Source organism: Schistocerca piceifrons, chromosome 3, assembly GCF_021461385.2.
Source record: "Schistocerca piceifrons isolate TAMUIC-IGC-003096 chromosome 3, iqSchPice1.1, whole genome shotgun sequence".
NCBI classification, from domain to species: domain Eukaryota; kingdom Metazoa; phylum Arthropoda; class Insecta; order Orthoptera; family Acrididae; genus Schistocerca; species Schistocerca piceifrons.
The window spans coordinates 613,892,823-613,911,857 of record NC_060140.1 but is presented as its reverse complement, the minus strand read 5'-3'; the positions used below and the strand labels follow the sequence as shown (position 1 = coordinate 613,911,857).

The 19,035-nt window shown below is 43.9% G+C and overlaps 1 protein-coding gene across 6 annotated transcripts in view; it reads right to left on the bottom strand.

Moving 5' to 3' along the window:
- Positions 1 to 19,035, bottom strand: part of LOC124788667 (tyrosine-protein kinase Src64B) — a 244,445-nt gene that overhangs the window by 59,361 nt on the left and 166,049 nt on the right. For all 6 annotated transcript variants that reach the window (XM_047255946.1, XM_047255944.1, XM_047255948.1 and 3 more), the window contains one exon: positions 4,688 to 4,941. In XM_047255946.1, coding sequence (XP_047111902.1) covers positions 4,688 to 4,941 — 254 coding nt within the window. The remainder of the gene's footprint in view (positions 1 to 4,687; positions 4,942 to 19,035) is intronic.

The following is a 19,035-nucleotide window of genomic DNA, read 5'->3' as shown; positions in this document are numbered from 1 at the left end:
AATGTACAATATACTGCAGAGATAGTTCCCACCCATGCAGTTCACAAAAGCTGGTGTTGGTAGGAAGGAACCAGATGACACAGACTGTGAAGCCATCATTGAAGTAAAGCACATTGAGTTGGTTAGCATGCTCAGCGACTGGGTGGTCCAGCTGTCTCTTGGTCAGTTTATTGGTGGCCTTTCATGCAGACAGACAGCTTGTCACCACGCTCACGTAGAAATCAGCACAGTGGTTGCAGTTTAGTTTGTAAATCACATTCACATTACTGCTTTCAGAGGTATCCCTGCCTATGATGGGATAGGAGATACCTGTGGCCTGACTAGAGTAGGTGGAGCTCGGATGATGTATGGGGCAGGTCTTGCATCTAAGTGTACTGCAGGGATATAAGCCACGAGGCAAGGGATTGGGGTGCAGGTGTAGTGGGGATGGACAAGGATATTGCATAGGTTTGGTGCAGAGCAGAATACCACTGTGGGAGGGGTGGGAAGGATAGTGGGTAAGATAATCGTCATTTCAGGGCACAACGAGAGGTAGTCAAAAACCTGGCAGAGAAGGTGGTGGTAGGTTTGATACGGACAGAGGTAATGGTGTAACCATCTTCGAGGTGGAGGGCAATATTGAGGAAAGTAGTTTAGAGGTAGTGGTGTAACCATCTTCAAGGTGGAGGGCAATATTGAGGAAAGTAGCCACTTCGACAATTGACATCCATTCCATACCGAGAAGTCCATTCCACACAGCCTAGCCACCGATGGTTGTCGCATGTGGAGTAATGAACAGTACTTCAAATACACCAAAGGTCTCAATGAAACCTTCAGAGAGTGAAATTATCCACCCAACCTTGTACTGAAAGATATCCCCTGTGCCTTGTCTCTGCAGTCACTTTCCACCTCCCATGTACTCACCATCTGGACACAAAGCAGCACTTCCCTTGTGACTCAGTACCACCCAGGACCAGAGCAACTGAGTCACATTCTCCACCAGGTTTTAGACTACCTCTCGTTGTGTCCTGAAATTAGGATTATCTTATCCACTATCCTTCCCACCCCTCCTACAGTGGTATTCTGCGCCCAGCAAACCTACATAATATTCTTGTCCAGCCCTGCTATACCCTTGCCTCCGATCCCTTGCCTCATTGCTCATATCTCTGTAGTACACCTAGATGCAAGACCAGTCCTATATATCCCCCCCCCCCCCCCACCACCACCACCACCACCACCACCACCACCACCACCACCACCTTCTACAGTCCAATCACAAGCATCTCCTATCCCATCAAAGGCAGCACTATCTGTGAAGGCTGTCACATAATCAACCTGAAGGATAATTTGGAAAATATTTCGAGTAGATTTCCCCACCATGTTATAGTTCTGGGTAGAGATTTTAATTTGCCGGATATATACTGGGAGACTCAAACGTTCATAACGGGTGGCAGGGACAAAGAATCCAGTGACATTTTTTTAAGTGCTTTATCTGAAAACTACCCTGAGCAGTTAAACAGAGAACCGACTCGTGGCGATAACATATTAGACCTTCTGGTGACAAACAGACCCAAACTATTTGAAACAGTTAACGCAGAATAGGGAATCAGCGATCATAAAGTGGTTACTGCTTTCGATGATTTCAGCCGTAAATAGAAATATTAAAAAAGGTAGAAAGATTTTTCTGTTTAGCAAAAGTGACAAAAAGCAGATTTCAGAGTACCTGACGGCTCAACACAAAAGTTTTGTCTCAAGTACATATAGTGTTGAGGATCAGTGGACAAAGTTCAAAACCATCGTAAAATATGCGTTAGATGAGTATGTGCCAAGCAAGATCGTAAGAGATGGAAAAGAGCCACCGTGGTACAACAACTGAGTTAGAAAACTGCTGCGGAAGCAAAGGGAACTTCACAGCAAACATAAACATAGCCAAAGCCTTGCAGACAAACAAAAATTACGCGAAGCGTGAAAGTAAAGTTCTATGTACTGACTTGTCAGAAAATCCTAAGAAATTTTGGTCTTATGTCAAGGCGGTAGGTGGATCAAAACAAAATGTCCAGACACTCTGTGACCAAAATGGTACTGAAACAGAGGATGACAGACTAAAGGCCGAAATACTAAATGTCTTTTCCCAAAGCTGTTTCACAGAGGAAGACTGCACTGTAGTTCCTTCTCTAGATTGTCGCACAGAGGACACAATGGTAGATATCGAAATAGACAACAGAGGCATAGAGAAACAATTAAAATTGCTCAAAAGAGGAAAGGCCGCTGGACCTGATGGGATACCAGTTTGATTTTACACAGAGTACGTGAAGGAACTTGCCCCCCTTCTTGCAGCGGTGTACCGTAGGTCTCTAGAAGAGCATAGCATTCCAAAGGATTGGATAAGGGCACAGGTCATCCCCGTTTTCAAGAAGGGACGTCGAACAGACGTGCAGAACTATAGACCTATATCTCTAACGTCGATCAGTTGTAGAATTTTGGAACACGTATTATGTTCGAGTATAATGACTTTTGTGGAGACTACAAATCTACTCTGTAGGACTCAGCATGGGTTTTGAAAAAGATGGTCCTGAGAAACCCAGCTCACGCTATTTGTCCACGAGACTCAGAGGGCCATAGATACGGGTTCCCAGGTAGATGCCGTGTTTCTTGACTTCCGCAAGGCGTTCGATACAGTTCCCCACAGTGTTTAAGGAACAAAGTAAGAGCATATGGACTATCAGACCAATTGTGTGATTGGATTGAAGAGTTCCCAGATAACAGAACGCAGCATGTCATTCTCAATGGAGAGAAGTCTTCCGAAGTAAGAGTGATTTCAGATGTGCCGCAGGATAGTGTTGTAGGACAGTTGCTATTCACAATATACATAAATGACCTTGTGGATGACATTGGAAGTTCACTGAGGCTTTTTGCGCATGATGCTGTGGTATATCGAGAGGTTGTAACAATGGAAAATTGTACTGAAATGCAGGAGGATCTGCAGCGAATTGACGCAAGGTGCAGGGAATGGCAATTGAATCTCAATTTAGACAAGTGTAATGTGCTGCGAATACATAGAAAGAAAGATCACTTATCATTTAGCTACAATATAGCAGGTCAGCAACTGGAAGCAGTTAATTCCATAAATTATCTGGGAGTACACATTGCTGCGAATACATAGAAAGAAAGATCCCTTATCATTTATACTACAATATAGCTGGTCAACAACTGGAAGCAGTTAATTCCATAAATTATCTGGGAGTACGCATTAGAAGTGATTTAAAATGGAATGATCATATAAAAATGATCATCGGTAAAGCAGATGCCAAACTGAGATTCATTGGAAGAATCCTAAAGAAATGCAATCCAAAAACAAAGGAAGTAGGTTACAGTACGCTTGTTCGCCCACTGCTTGAATACTGCTCAGCAGTGTGGGATCCGTACCAGATAGGGTTGATAGAAGAGATAGAGAAGATCCAATGGAGAGCAGCGCACTTCGTTACAGGATCATTTAGTAATCGCGAAAGCGTTATGGAGATGATAGATAAACTCCAGTGGAAGTCTCTGTAGGAGAGACGCTCAGTAGCTCGGTACGGGCTTTTGTTGAAGTTTCGAGAACATACCTTCACTGAGGAGTCAAGCAATATATTGCTCCCTCCTACGTATATCTCATGAAGAGACCATGAGGATAAAATCAGAGAGATTAGAGCCCACACAGAGGCATACCGACAATCCTTCTTTCCACGAACAATACGAGACCGGAATAGAAGGGAGAACCGATAGAAGTACTCAAGGTACCCTCCGCCACACACCCGTCAGGTGGCTTGCGGAGTATGGATGTAGATGTAGATGCTGTCTATCCACATGAATGGCCACTGACAAACTGTGACCAAGAGAGCTGGACCACACAGTTGCTAAATAAGCTGCTCAACACAATGTGCTTCACTTTGATGACTGCTTCACAGCCTGTGCCATCTAGATCCTTTCCACCAGCATCCTCACCCAGCACTTTACCCCACCACCATATTGTTGCTTCCATCAGGTGCAGTTACGACTCTGTCTGGCGACAAGTCAGACACAGTGAATGTGTGTGCAATTTGTGCTAGTGTAAATGTGTGTGTGTGCGCGTTTTATGCTTCATAAGGAAGCCTTTTGGCCAAAAGCTAAAATGTATAGCAAGTGTTCCATTGTGTCTGTCTGCAATTCAACATTATCTCTATCCTTTTCATAGTACTTTTGTTATTCCATCCTGAACTTTCTGCTGCCTGATTGGCTACCGCATTATTCAGCCACTCAGAAAAAGAGAGCTTTCCCGTGCTTTGGTACTGGGAGAGGAATTTAGCGCACGAGTTGGAAGGAATCCATGATCACATCCTGTGGTGAGAGGCCACCCCCATTTTAATATTACAATGAAAATTATTAAATGTTGAATTCATTTCATATAGTTTGTTGTTATTCATGGATATGCTAGTTTTACTAGTTCTAATGTACTGTTTCTTCATTTAGTATGGGGGCCAAACTGTTGCATCTATATAGGAATCCCTTGCTATTTTTAAATGATTACCGTTCTGCAATCCATGCCAATGATTAATGACAAAACTCTCCTTGTTAATTTTGGTCAGGTGTTATATTTTATGATAACATTTTGTTATATTTTATAATATTCATTTCTTAATATAGATTCTGCTAAGTTACACAGGCACACAAATAAAAATCTAATACTTACTTGAATACGCCATAACCAGAGACTGAAGAGTTGGAAATGTCTGGTTTGTGGCTATATAAAAGCCGCCATTGTCCAGTGGTTTTATTTTATAATGTTTGACATGATAACCTCTGGTTTCTTCCCAATCTTTAACACTTAATGAAAATCCATTAGGATTATGTTCACTGTAGCGCACAAGGAATGTTCCACGAATATTGTCATCATCCATCAGAAGTTTCTCTGCTTCCTTCCTCAATATTTTGCCAAAGAACCAACTGCAAAATGTGTGAAACAGAAAAAGTTTTAGAAGTTTGCTTTGCATAGCGAATATTTCATTTACACATAAACAAACAGCAATATTTATCAGAAATCAGTTCCACACACTGGGCATTTTTTAGGGTGATTTCCAATGTTTCTACTATTTATGCTCCTCACAAGGTTCATACAACATTTGTATTCCAAGTAACCAATTTGTTTGACATCATACACCGTATCCTTCATTTTATAGAATCACTTTCCTTTTTATTGTTGGTATAGCTCTGATTCACTCATCTCAGTTTTAAGCAATTGGTAGAATATTAGACCAGAGTGTAATATAAAGTGAAACAGTCAGAAGGGACTATTCGTGTGTTGTATTATCTGTTCTTATGCTGATAATTCTATAAACCTTTCTATAGCTTCTATAGCTAAAAAAAAAATCATCCCTGTGGAAATATTAGAGCAAAATAAATTTCTAAAAATCATTGAATAAACAAATGATTACAAGTACTGCTTAAGAGACCATGACTGGTGTTCGCAGTCTCCTGCAAGAAGCTGTGTGAGGCATAAAAATAGACTGCAAACTGGTAATCACACATATTTTGCATTGTCACAAATCAGCTGCAAACAGTTAAATAAGACTTCTCCATCAAATGATGTCACCCAGTTAATATGGAAAAGATTATGCAGCTTGCACAACATTACTGAAAGAGTATGTTCACTTCAGTCCTCTCTTCCCTTGTCCTCATACAACAAGTGAGGCATTTTCATCCTATGGTCCGAGTGACATCTCCTTCCTTTTTAACTTTCCCTAATCTATCATTGTCTCCTTGCCGAGGACAACATCATTAGTTCCAAAAGCTAGTATAGTGTATTTACTTTTATGTGCATCTATCGACAGTCTGAAATTTTAGTTTCCAAAGGTAAGTAACGGCCAACAGTTCTGACTCACAATTTTATTAACTATTTTATTAATTTCGTTTTTATTTCATAGTACATATACATGGGTATATTGATTTATGTTTTGTATTAATTCATACATGAAATTAAATTTACTCCCTCCCACCTGCCTTCCATAACCTAGATCATCATTTCACTTAGGATTTAAAGAAGGTACATTAGCAAATGTGAAAAAATTATAAATATGTATTACCTTTTTTCTGTAATGTTCAACATGTTAAAGGGTCTGCCTCACTTTAGATCTGTTGAACTAACAGTATGTACCAGTTTCTGCTATTTCACTCACCTCATGTTATTTTGGATGTATCCCCTTACATTCCAACTGTTACAATTCAGCTTTAAGAGAGTGTGGTAAAGCTGGCGAACTAAATAGGAAAACAAATGCTGCTATGTATTCCAGTGACTATTTCTTGTTCTACTTCATTCTTTAATGATCATATTGTATTAGTTAAGGACGTTACACATTTCTGCTGTAATGGAGTACTCGTCCAGTTATTTTGTTTTCAGATTTGTGGTTTGCTACAATGACACAAACTTTAGACAATAGTAGTTGTCATAAGTAAGGCATGCCACTCTGTTCCATCATAAGCAATAAGGCTGTGCCAACCTAAGAGGTAGCGAACACCTGACAGTGATGATCATTCCCTTTGCTGGTAAATGCCAGCACCATAAGGAAAATTCTGTGCATTTCATCTAGTAGCTTTACAACTTCCAACTCTACAAAGAATACCTTCATGGTGAGCTTCAATGTGTTTTCCCCTTTACAAGGGTACCTCTCAGAACGAAGAAGGAAAGGAGATTAGGATTTAACATCTTGTCAACATCAAGATCATTAGTGATGGACCACAAGCTCAGAATGAGTCAAGGAAGGAAATCAGCCATGCTCTTTCAAAGGAATAATTACTGTATATGCCTGGAGCAATTTAGAGAAAGCACAGAAAACTGAAACAGTTCAACCAGAAGTTAATTTGAGGCGTCATCTTCCCGAATGCGAGTCCGGTGTGCTAAGCACTGCATCACCTTGCACGGTGGCACCTCTAAGAGACTCCCTAAATCTCATAGGAGAGATATTTGGGCTGTCACAAGCAAAATGGTTTAAATTTATTCTCAAACAAACAGACTTCCTGTTAAAAAGAAACAACTATGGACAGATGGATGAAGAGATGATGGACTGACCACCATCACTAGTGACAGCCAACATTTTTATGGAGGCATTTGAGGAAGAAGCCTTAAAGCAGGTGTGGCTCATGATTTACATACTACAGAAGGCTGCAACAGTTATCGATCAGAACCTAGACCTCGGGCTACACTACAGACCAATCTATCACCACAATCAAGTTGTCATGTGAGTGTGATGTTGCTGCCCCCCCCCCCCCAAAAAACCAACACACACACACACACACACACATATATATATATATATATATATATATATATATATATATATAATGGAAGGAAACATTCCACGTGGGAAAAATTATATATAAATACAAAGATGAGGTGACTTACCGAACAAAAACGCTGGCAGGTCGATAGACACACAAACAAACACAAACATACACACAAAATTCAAGCTTTCGCAACAAATTGTTGCCTCATCAGGAAAGAGGGAAGGAGAGGGGAAGACGAAAGGAAGTGGGTTTTAAAGGAGAGGGTAAGGAGTCATTCCAATCCCGGGAGCGGAAAGACTTACCTTAGGGGGAAAAAAGTCACCTCATCTTTGTATTTATATATATATATATATATATATATATATATATAAACAAAGATGCTGTGACTTACCAAACGAGAAAGTGCTGGTAGATAGACACAATAAAAAACACACAAACACACACACAAATTTCAAGCTTTCGCAACCCAAGGTTGCTTCACCAGGAAAGAGGGAAGGAGAGGGAAAGACGAAAGGACGTGGGTTTTAAGGGAGAGGGTAAGGAGTCATTCCAAACCCACGAGTGGAAAGACTTACCTTAGGGGGAAAAAAGGACAGGTATACACTTGCGCACACACACACACACACACACACACACACACACACACACACACACACACACATATCCATCTGCACATATACAGACATGGGCAGACATATGTAAATGCAAAGAGGTTGGGCAGAGATGCCTCTGTACTTCTGCCTCGACTGACATCTCTGCCCAACCTCTTTGCATTTACATATGTCTGCCCGTGTCTGTATATGTGCAGATGGATATGTGTGTGTATGCGAGTGTATACCTGTCGTTTTCCCCCCTAAGGTAAGTCTTTCCACTCCCGGCATTGGAATGACTCCTTACCCTCTCCCTTAAAACGCACATCCTTTCGTCTTTCCCTCTCCTTCCCTCTTTCCTGATGAAGCAACTGTGGGTTGCAAAAGCTTGTAATTTGTGTGTGTGTTTGTGTTTTTGTCTCTATCAACATACCAACACTTTCGTTTGGTAAGTTACAGCATCTTTGTTTTTGGATATATTTTCCCCACGTGGAATGTTTACCTCATACTGTATCTTTTTTCCTTTTCATAATCAACTACTAAATAACATGAAAAGCTAACTCGAAGATAAAATCTGTAAGTAGTTTATTTATCCCCCAACATCACATTTCCCAAAAGTTTATCAACAACAAATCATACTAAAAGATACATTTTGGAGAGATCTTTAATGTGACCTATGTTAGCACTGCTGCATGCTTAACATTTTTGACTGTTTCATTTCTAAACTTCAGACATTTAATGGTCTATGTGGTCAAACCTCAGTGTTTATGATTTCATGTGAAGAAACAGTGATGTTTCCATGATGTCACAGATCTTTTTCTGTAATTGGCTGACATGAGCAACACAAGCAACTGCCACAGTAATTTATACACCAAATTTGTCTTATTTACACTTGTGTACTACTAAAATATGCATTTCAAGTGATATAGCACACACAACTGATCAACCGCATTTTACATTGCTCTGTTAAAATTGTGTGTATACCTTCACCTGGATTTACATGGTTTTTGTTCTTCATTCATGTTTACATCAGGTCTGAGTTCCTTCACTTTCATACTAAGCACATGTTCCAGAATTTTACTTGATAAATTGCACACTGAATTCATATCATATTCTTTTTGAACTCGTGGTATCCTGCTGTTAACATACTCACCAAAAGAAACTTACTAATAATGCATGTCACTCTCAATCAGCAAGCAAGGAGACTAAGTAACAGGACGTATTTCGATTGGTTTCTTGGTTGGTTGGTTTGGGGTTTAAAGGGACCAAACTAAGGGTCATCAATCCCTTTTTCCTCATGCAAACAAGTCTCAAGGTAAAACAAATCTCAAAAGGAGTTGGGGAAAGTAAAAGGATGTCAAACTGGCAGGGAACCACACCGAAAGAGAAAACAAAAGAAGCAAACCAAAGGGGGAAAACATACACGAAAAGCAAAAGCAGAGGAAAGTAATAAAATCATATAGCAGATGGCCTGGGTAGGCTGATCACAAGAATAAAAATCGACGAGCCAGCCACTCTGCAACACAATAAAATCTCTCCCTAAAAGACAAGGCGAGATGAACACACATAGGGGAAAGATGAACACCAAGGCAAACAAAATGCAAATAAGGAGTGACGGAGAGGTAAAATGGAGGGAGGGTGGAGGCCTAGGAGAGAAGGCCAGATGCCCACCCTTAGATTGTATGAGAAACACCCCCTCCCCATGAATAAAAAGTGAAATTAAATCAACCACTGAGACTTCACTGCTCAATATCATAGGTAGAGCACTGGAAAGGTTAAAAGCCCGTTGCAGAGTGGCTAAAATTTGGCAGTCCAATGAGATGTGGATGACAGTCATGTGAAAGCCACAGCGACACTGAGGTGGGTCCTCACGACGGAGGAGGCAATCGTGTGTTAGCCAAGTACGGCCGATGCGGAGCTGGCAAAGGGCAACAGAGACCCTGTGAGTGACTTGCATGGATGACCGCCCCACATTCGTTGCCTCCTTAAGAACATTATTTGGTGTACGGAGGGTGCACCATTCAGTACCCCAGATTGCAAAAACTTTACGGTGGTAGACCGATCAGAGATCAGTCTCCAGCAGGCTGATCTCCACAGTTGGTTTACTGGTAGCCTGTTTGGCCAGACTATCAGTGATTTCATTGCCCGGTATCCCAACAAGTCCTGGGGCCCAAATGAAGATCACTGCACGTCCACTACTACTGAGGACATAAACAGACTCCTAGATAGCTATTACCAAAGTATGTCGATGGAAGCACTAGTCAAGAGCTTGTAGACTGCTTAAGAAGTCACTATAGAGGACTAACCGGCGCAGGAGCGGATATGCTCAAGAGCGTGATAGATAGCTACAAATCTGCAGCGAAAACACTGCAGCCATCTGGCAAGGAGCTCTGTTCAGTACGTCCAATGTGAGCATAAGCGAATCCAACAAGACTGTCGATCATTGATCCATCAGTGTAGACTATTTCTGAGCCCTGGAACTCGCTGACAAGAGAGAAAAATTGCTGGTGGAGGGCCTCAAGAGGAACTGAACCTTTTAGGCCTTGCAATAGGCCCAGACAAAGCCATGGCTGAGGCATGGACCATGGAGGTGTACATAAGTGGACCCACAGGGAAGGTGGTAGAGGGAAAGTTTCGAGTTCAGTAAGAAGCGACCAGACATGGACGACAAGAGGATTCCCCATTCTGGGCTGCTGTTCCGGGAGAAGGACTGTCAAGTTAGGGAAAAGGAGATGGTAATTTAGATGGCAAGGTGAACAATGAATATGGGCAGTATAATTTGCAGGCAGTAGCTGCTGCCGGAGCTGCAATGGAGGAACATCAGCTTCCACAAGGAGGCTGATCATTGAGTTCATTCAGAAAGCTCCCTTCACAAGCCAAACTCCACAGTAGAGGATAGGGTCCACCAGATGCAGTGTGGAGGGCAATGCTGAACCATATGCCAGGCACTCATAATCAGTACAGGACTGTACTAGGGCTTCGTACAGCTGTACCAGTGTAGGATGATCAGCACCCCAGTCAGTGTGGCTCAGGCATTAAATAATATTAAGACGTCGCCAGCTCTTTTCCTTAAGCTGATGAAGATGGGGAAGCAAAGTTAAGCGGACATCGAAGACCAGTCCCAGAAAGTGGTAATTCTCAATCACATCAAGTGGTTGGTCATCAAGGTAAAGTACTGGATGGGGTTGGACAGTGCAACAATGACAGAAGTGCATTACACAACTTTTGGCAGCCGAAAACTGAAAGCTATGAGTGGGGGCCCATGACTGCACTTTCTATATGGCTCCCTGCAGCCGGCATTCAGTCACACCAATAGAAGAGGAGCAGAAGGAAATACAATAATTGTCAGCATATAGGAGGGGAGATACTGAGGACCCTACTGCTAGTACAAGTATATTGACTGGAGTTAAAAAGAGTGGAACACTCTAGACAGAGCCCTGCAGGACCCCATTCTCTTGTATGGGGTGCATTGTGGGAAGCACCGATGCAAACTCTACAAGTGCGGAGTGATAATAAGTTCCATATAAAAATTGGGAGTGGGCCCCAGAGACCCCACTCATGCTGAATAGTGAGGATATGGTGTCGCCAAGTGGTAGTGTAGGCCCTCATCAGGTCAAAAAAGACAGCAATAAGGTGTTGTTGCTGGGAAAAGACCGATCACATGGCAGACTCCAGATGGACCAAGTTATGGATCGTGGAGCAACTTGGCAAAAACCACCATGGGACGGAGCCAGAAGGCCCCAAGAATCAAGGAGCCAACACAACTGCTGGCTCACCATAAGTTCGAGCAGCTTGCTCAGAACGTTGGTGAGGCTGATAGGACAATAGCTACCCACATGTAGTGGATTCTTACTAGGCTTTAGCGATGGAACGATAATGCTTCCCCGCCATTGCAATGGCAATTCACAATTGCTCCACGTGCAATTGAAGACAGCAAGGCGGTGACGCTGGTAGTCCGCTGACAGAAGTTTAAGCATTTGGGAGTGGATGCGGCCTAGACCAGGGGGTATGTCAAGACAGTCGGCAAGGGCACTGAGAAACTCCCTATCACTGAAGGGAGTGGGAATATGGCTCACAGTGGTGTGGAGCAAAAGATAGCTGTTGTCGTTGCGTGGTAATTCTCAGACGCAGAGGTGTGAACATAATGCTCAGCAAGATGGTCTGCAATTACATCTGGATAGGCAGATACAGCTCCATGTGGAGAAATTTCCAGTGCACCTGCAGGGATCTGATAGCCATAAAGGCATCAGAGCTTGGTCCAAACATGGGAAGGGGAGGTTAGTGTTCTTTTGGTGAAGACGTAGCGATCCCAGCACTCCTGCTTCTGTTGTTTGATGAGTAGGTGAACCTGGGCATGGAGCCGTTTGAAGACAAGGAGGTTCTCCAAGGACAGGTGGCACTTATGGCGTTGGAGGGCCCACCTGTGGTCTCTAATGGCTACAGTGATTTCTGGTGACCACCAAGGCACTGGCTTCCACTGGGGGCAATCTGAGAAACAATGGATTGCCAATTTAGCTGCAGCAACAATGGTAACAGTGATGATGTGGATCACCTCGATGATGTTGCCACATAACAGAGATTCAACGGTGGTAGCATAGGTGAAGGCATCCCAGTCAGCTTGGGAAGAGCCTGTCTGGGCAAGTGTCTAGATGAGGGATTCCGGGGTAGGGACAGGAAGAGTGGAAAGTGGTCACTACCACACAAGTTGCCGTGAGCTCTCCTGTGGATAGACGTGAGGAGGACAGGACTGCAAACCGAGATATCAATGGCTGAGTATGTGCCATGTGCCACACTGATGTGTGTGTGGGCACCTGTATTTAGGAGGCAGATTTCGAGTTGAGTCAGTAGGTCCTCAACATCTTTACCATGGCCAGTAACCCTGGTTCCACCCCACAAAGGGTTATGGGCCTTAAATTCACCCAGAAGTAGAAAAGGTGGGGGCAGCTGGGAAATTAGTGCAGCCAATACATGGGGCGGCACTTCACCATCTGGAGAGAGGTGCACGTTACAGATGGTAATTTCCTGCATTGTCCTCACCCTGGAAGCCATGGCTTCGAAAAGTGTTTGAAGAGGCACTGGTTCACTACAAACAAGAGGTAAGGACATAGACACAAACTCCAACTGACAGTTTTTAACTATAAAACTGATAGCCATAAAGGACGAGGGTCAGCACTGTGGGAAACCAGGTTTCCTGAAGAGCAATGCATAAAGCAGGTGTAACACTTAAAGAATTGTCGTAACTTATCCAGGTGGAAGAAACAACTGCCGCAGTTCCACTGCAGAATGATGCTTTCTGTAGTCGGTGAAAGCATGAAGTGACCTAGGTGGCAAAGTATACCTCAGCATCAGGTGATGCCACCGGTTGAGTGTTCGCAGCCAGTACCACTGCACCCAAGGTGTTGGCGAGATCTAGGTCTTCAGAGGATGCTTGCATCTCCAACTCATCCTCAGATGCGGAACTGTTAGGGAGTGGTGGTGCAGGGGCCACTGGAGTCTCCTGTTTCCTAACAGATTTCTTCTCTTTTTGTTTGCCCTCTTGCCGTTCCTTAGGGGCTTTCTGGGAGGGCTTCTCAGAAGTAGTTTCAGGGATAAAGGAAGACCGTGACGCCCTTCAACCAGCAGCTATAGCTCTTTAGGCCACAGGCTGGTGTCCACTTGACCACAGTGGGGACCATGGAAGGTAGAGACCCAAGGGACCCCTTCCATGCGAGAGAAGCCAGAGAAGGCTCTAGCTTCTCCAGTTCGGGGAGAAGGAACCGATGTCCCCAGCATTTGTGAGGCAATGCTCCCAAAGTAGAAGCTTTGGGAGCAACAGAAAAAGACATGCTCCCAGCCAGCAGGATGGAGAATGAGGATGGGTGGCCCTGAGGGACCACTGGAGTAAGCTTAGATGAGTGGCGTAATGGTGTCATGGAGGGTGATGTCGTCATAGTGGCAGCATAAGAAGATAGCATTTGAACAGTGGAACCTTAAAATTGTGTGCACATTGGTAGAACACCTTTAGGCTCAAACACCAGAGCCTTCGGGACATCCACAAAAGCTGCACACCTCTGCTACATAGAGCTACATGACATTTCAAGGAGCAGCCTTAAGACTAGCTACTACTTGTTCGAAAAACATAGTCGGATACGATGGATCAACAGTTCCAAAAATGCTGACTGGCATTATTCGTATCCCTGTGGGAAATACATGAAATGTGGTCTGATAATTTAAATTCTGTAATATGTTATTGAGGCCAATGGCCTTGCCACAGTGGTAACACCAATTCCCATCAGATCACCTAAGTTAAGCACTGTCGGGCTGGCCTAGCACTCGGATGGGTGACCATCCCGTCTGCCGAGTGCTGTTGGCAAGCGGGCTGCACTCAGCCTTTGTGGGGCAAACTGAGGAGCTACTTGATTGAGAAGTAGCGGCTCCAGTCTCGTAAACTGACATACAGCCGGGAGAGCAGTGTGCTGACCATATGCCCCTCCATATCTGCATCCAGTGACGCCTGTTGCCGAGGATGACACGACGGCTGGTCAGTACCATGGGGCCTTCATGGCCGTTTGGACGGAGTTAAGTTAATGTGTTATTGAGAAATTTATTTTAGTACAGTACATATTTTGGGACAGCTCCACCTCAGAGCCTCTAATAACATGCTGTGTCTACTTTAGAGTCAAAAGCTACAAGCCCTCACATTCTACTTTGATATGTAGATGGTATGTTCATAATCTGGCCACACACAAAACACCACATAGAAGATTTTTGGAACACCAAATGTCAGATTAGCCAACTTGTCAAGTGAAGTAGAGTGGCACACTGAGACACGGCACACCATAAACCAACACGTGCAGACATTTACTCACAGCAAGAAGGTTCTCAAGAGCATTACTTCATGGATGTCATAATCTCCAACCAAGACAGTTTAGCAACAGAACACAGCTTATACAGTGTGTTGTGACTGCCATACTCTGTATATCAAGCACACATCAGCAAAAAGTGAAAGAATACCCTGTAAATTTAATGACAAGGTCATCATTTTCTTTAGTATCTGGCAGCAATTCAGATTCCCAGCCTAGCCCAAGAATTGATAGGGAGAACACACCAGACATATTCAGGCTATATATGATGGGAAAAGCTCGCACCCCCATGATGCTCCATAGCCGCGGCAAGGACGTCATGTGGTACCATTCCCTGATGTGTTTCGCTAAGTACCATAATCCAGTTTGCCCCAGTCAGTCTTTGTTAACCTCCCAAACCTTAGTTATGTGCCACTCAATAGTAAGAGTCTTTACCACACTTGATTTAAATTAATGATTTGGAGTGCTGTCTGGACTGTTCTTTATGCTTAAGAAGACTTTGCTACAATCTGGACTTCTTTCACTTATCTGTTTACTTTGTTAACTTTGCTGTCATAGACCTCAGGAACTGCCTATTTCATTCTGCCAGTCTCTGTGTTACCACCAGTGTAAATGGTCATAAACAGTGTTCTACCTACACAGAGTAGGATAGAAAAGTGGCGAAGAGAACTTTCTCACCACCCAACTATTCTAGTGAATCAAGGATCTTGAGTTTCCAAAGCTGTGGCACCAGCAGTTGCAACAACAACAACAACAACAACAACAGTAGGAAAAACAGTGGGCCTTCCAGCAGCAGCGAGAAAAACAATGGGAATTCCACCAGCAAGAGTAGACATTGCTGTTACAGCTGCGAAAACCAACAACAGTCAGCAGCTGCAGTTTGCTCACCTCTCCTACCACCATTTGCTTGTTTCACAGTGAGGTGCATTTATGTCATTTTTATTCTTCACTGCAGAGCCAGTCTAGTAACTGACACTGAATGTCAGTGTGCAATCTTACTGTCTTTTACTAGTAAACTGTACGGAGTGGTGCAAAAGTGCACAACTCATTATTTTGCTGGAGATAATTGATAGTCATGATTCAGGACCCAGTCACTTACTCTCCTAACAGATCCCTGAAGTTGGTGCTCACTGGTGCACAGTGATGCACAGGCAGAGTACAGGCAAAAATCATCCATATATAGTGACGGAGAGATTGTGGGAGCCACAACATTTACCACACCATCAATGGCAATAGTGCACAGCATTACACACAGAACCGGTACCTGAAGGACTCCAGTTTCCTGTAGATATTGGTTGCTGAGAGTCGAACCTGAAAAAGATGGAGGGATAGGAAATTCAGGATAAAAATGAGTAAACTGCTTCGAAAATCCCACTCATACAGTGTAGGCAGGACATGACGTTGCCAGGTGGTATTGTATGCCTTCTGTAGGTCAAAGAACACAGCAATCATATGTAGGCGATGCATGAAAGCTTTATGCACTGCAGATTGCAGATGAACCAGATGATCTGTGGTGGACTGGAAAGCCGGAAAGCCAGTTCGGAATCGTGATATATGCCCTTCGGCTTCAAGGCACCAACAACGAGACAGCTGTTGACATTTGTTCAAATAGCTTACACAGCCCATTCGTCAGAGAGATAGAATGATAGATAGTTAAAATATGTGGGTCCTTTACCAGTTTCAAGACAGGAATGATAATACCAATGAAAGGGAATTTTCCTTCCCACCAAATACAATTAAAAAGCCTGAGGATATGTTTCACGCTGTCGGCCCGAAGATTTTTGAACATTGGGTTGTGGCTTTTGTAGGATCTAAGGGCCGTATCTTGAGACTCTGGCAAAGTGCTGTGAAGCTCTCATTCACTAAAGGAGATGTCATACGATACAGAGCCATGTGCACGGAAGGATAGTGGGTGACCCTCAAAAATGTGTCTCCTGATCAGGAAATGAGGATGGTAATTGATGCAAGGGGACACTTCAGCAGTGTGTGCTGCAAAACATTCAGCAAGTACCACTGGATCAGTGTAGGTATTACCATTGATAAGGAAGCCAGGAACAGTCATTGGGGTGGACAGCCAAAAATGTGGCAGAGTTTAGTCCATACTTGAGACAATGGGGTGTGGGATCACACAGGCGATACATATTGCACCCAACACTCCTGCTTCCTTTTTTTAAAATTAAAAACCAAGCTTTCGTCCAGAGTCTCTTAAATGCTATTAAATTATCCATAGAGGGATGGCACTTGTGCCGTTGAAGTGCCCTGTGGCATTCCCTGATAGCTGTGTCTATATCTTCAGACCACCATGGTACCGATGGACGTCAGGATGAGCCAGAGGAGTAGAGTATCAATGCTGCTTCAACACGAAAAATAGCATCATCAGTAGTATCCAGTACCATTTTCTTGATATCAGTTGCCTAGCTGGCTGCAAAAGTGTGTCTACAGGAGAAAGCCTTCCAGTTAGCTTTCTGGAATGACCAACATGGAGCATGTTCCAGATTTCTGTGAATAGAGAGCAAGAGAATGATAGGAAAATGATCACTGTCACAAAGATCACCATGGAAGCACCACCGAATTATTGGCAAAATAATCGGGTGCAAACTGTGACATCAATACTTGAGTACGTTCTGTGGACTGCACTGAAATGTGTTGTAGCTCCAGTGTTGATTACGCTGACATCAAATTTCGAAAGAAGGTGTTCTAGTATTCGACCTCTGCAAGGCATAGTGTTGCTGCCCCAAAGAGGATTATGGTCATGAAAGTCCCCCCATAAGAGAAATGGAGGAGCTAGCTGTTCCACTAACTTTAACAGCTTGTGGTATTGGAAAGGACTGCCTGGTGGGCAGATAAACATTACATACTGTCATCTAAACTGACAGGTAGACGCTATCAGCCACGGCCTCTAGTGCAGTGGTAAGGTACACCTGCTCACTGGAAGTATCAAGAGTGTACCTGTTGTATCCGTAATTGGAGAAACAACAAATAACCATTGGCATGAGTTCCGAATTCTGTTTATTGCCAACAGTTCCACAATACTAACACAACTTGGTGCTTGATCAAGAGCAGCGACTGGGCTGCAGAGTCCAAGTCCGGTATGGTAATCAGTCGTAGCACAGTGTAGTGTCGTTCCTGGGTGCTACATCAACCTAGAAAGTAGGTAGCCCAACACAAGACTGCCAGGTGTGGCGGCGTATGCAGCTATATAGGGCGAGTGGCAGAGGAATATGCCCGCCGTAACTGAGTCTGCTTGTCATGTCCTGTTATGATTGGCTCCACGGGCTCACGTAACTATCTCTCGGGAGAATGCCGGCTGAGGTAGCCATGACACTGCGGAGGCACTCAGTGTGTGAGACCCACGCCTGCGCTGTACAGCTGTGCAGGGCTGCGCATAAGTGGGGCGTGCCAGCCGTTGGCTGTATGACGTAAAGACCGGGGCCACGCAGCTGCAGGCGCCACAGTGTGGACACTGACTATACAACAGTACCCACCAGATGTTCTCTCAACATTTATGCCACACACCATCAGGTGGCTTGCGGAGTATGGATGTAGATGTAGATGTAGATTGGTGCAGTACGGTTTGTAGTTTTTCAGAGCAGGGAGGTGTGCTGCCATAAACCATGTGTCTCTTACCATTCCATCAAAGGAGTGCTGCAGTCAGGTCCGAAAAAGTGGAGAACGAAAAAGATGGGTGTGATTACTTTGCTACCATGCCATCGTCCTGAGCCATCATCTGGGTGCGTAGGCTTGACCTCTGCAAGGATGGGGAGCAGAACATCCGAAGCCTCAGAAATTAGTTTATCTTCCTGCTTAGCCTTTTTATCCTTGTTAGACTTCCATTTCTGTGAAGATTACCCCATTTTATCTTTCATGAGAAAAAGGGACCGTACTTTTCTTCAGCCCGCAGCCTGCAACTGCTGGTCCTTGTCTGGAGAGGGGGCACCTTGACAGGCGCCCTCATCCCTGACAACAGGGCAGCAGATGACTAGGCATCTCTGGCCACACTGATAGTGTGGTAACAACCAGTGCTATATGTATTGGGGGGGGGGGGGGGGGGGAAGGGAGCTGACTGTCCCAAATGTAGGACAGGCCATGGTATACGACCCGGAGCCAGGTGGTGTCATGCGAGATCTTGTCACTGTGAGGTATGGACTGGGACACAACAGTCGCAAAATTCGGAATCATATCAGTCGCAAGAAGTCTTTCAAACTTTTTCTTTGCATCTTGTTAAGACAGGCAGTCAAACATTTTATACTCTTGAATTTTTTCCTCCCTCTTGAATAGTGATCACTGGGGCGAACAAGGAGGGTATGTTTCTGAACAGTTGACACACT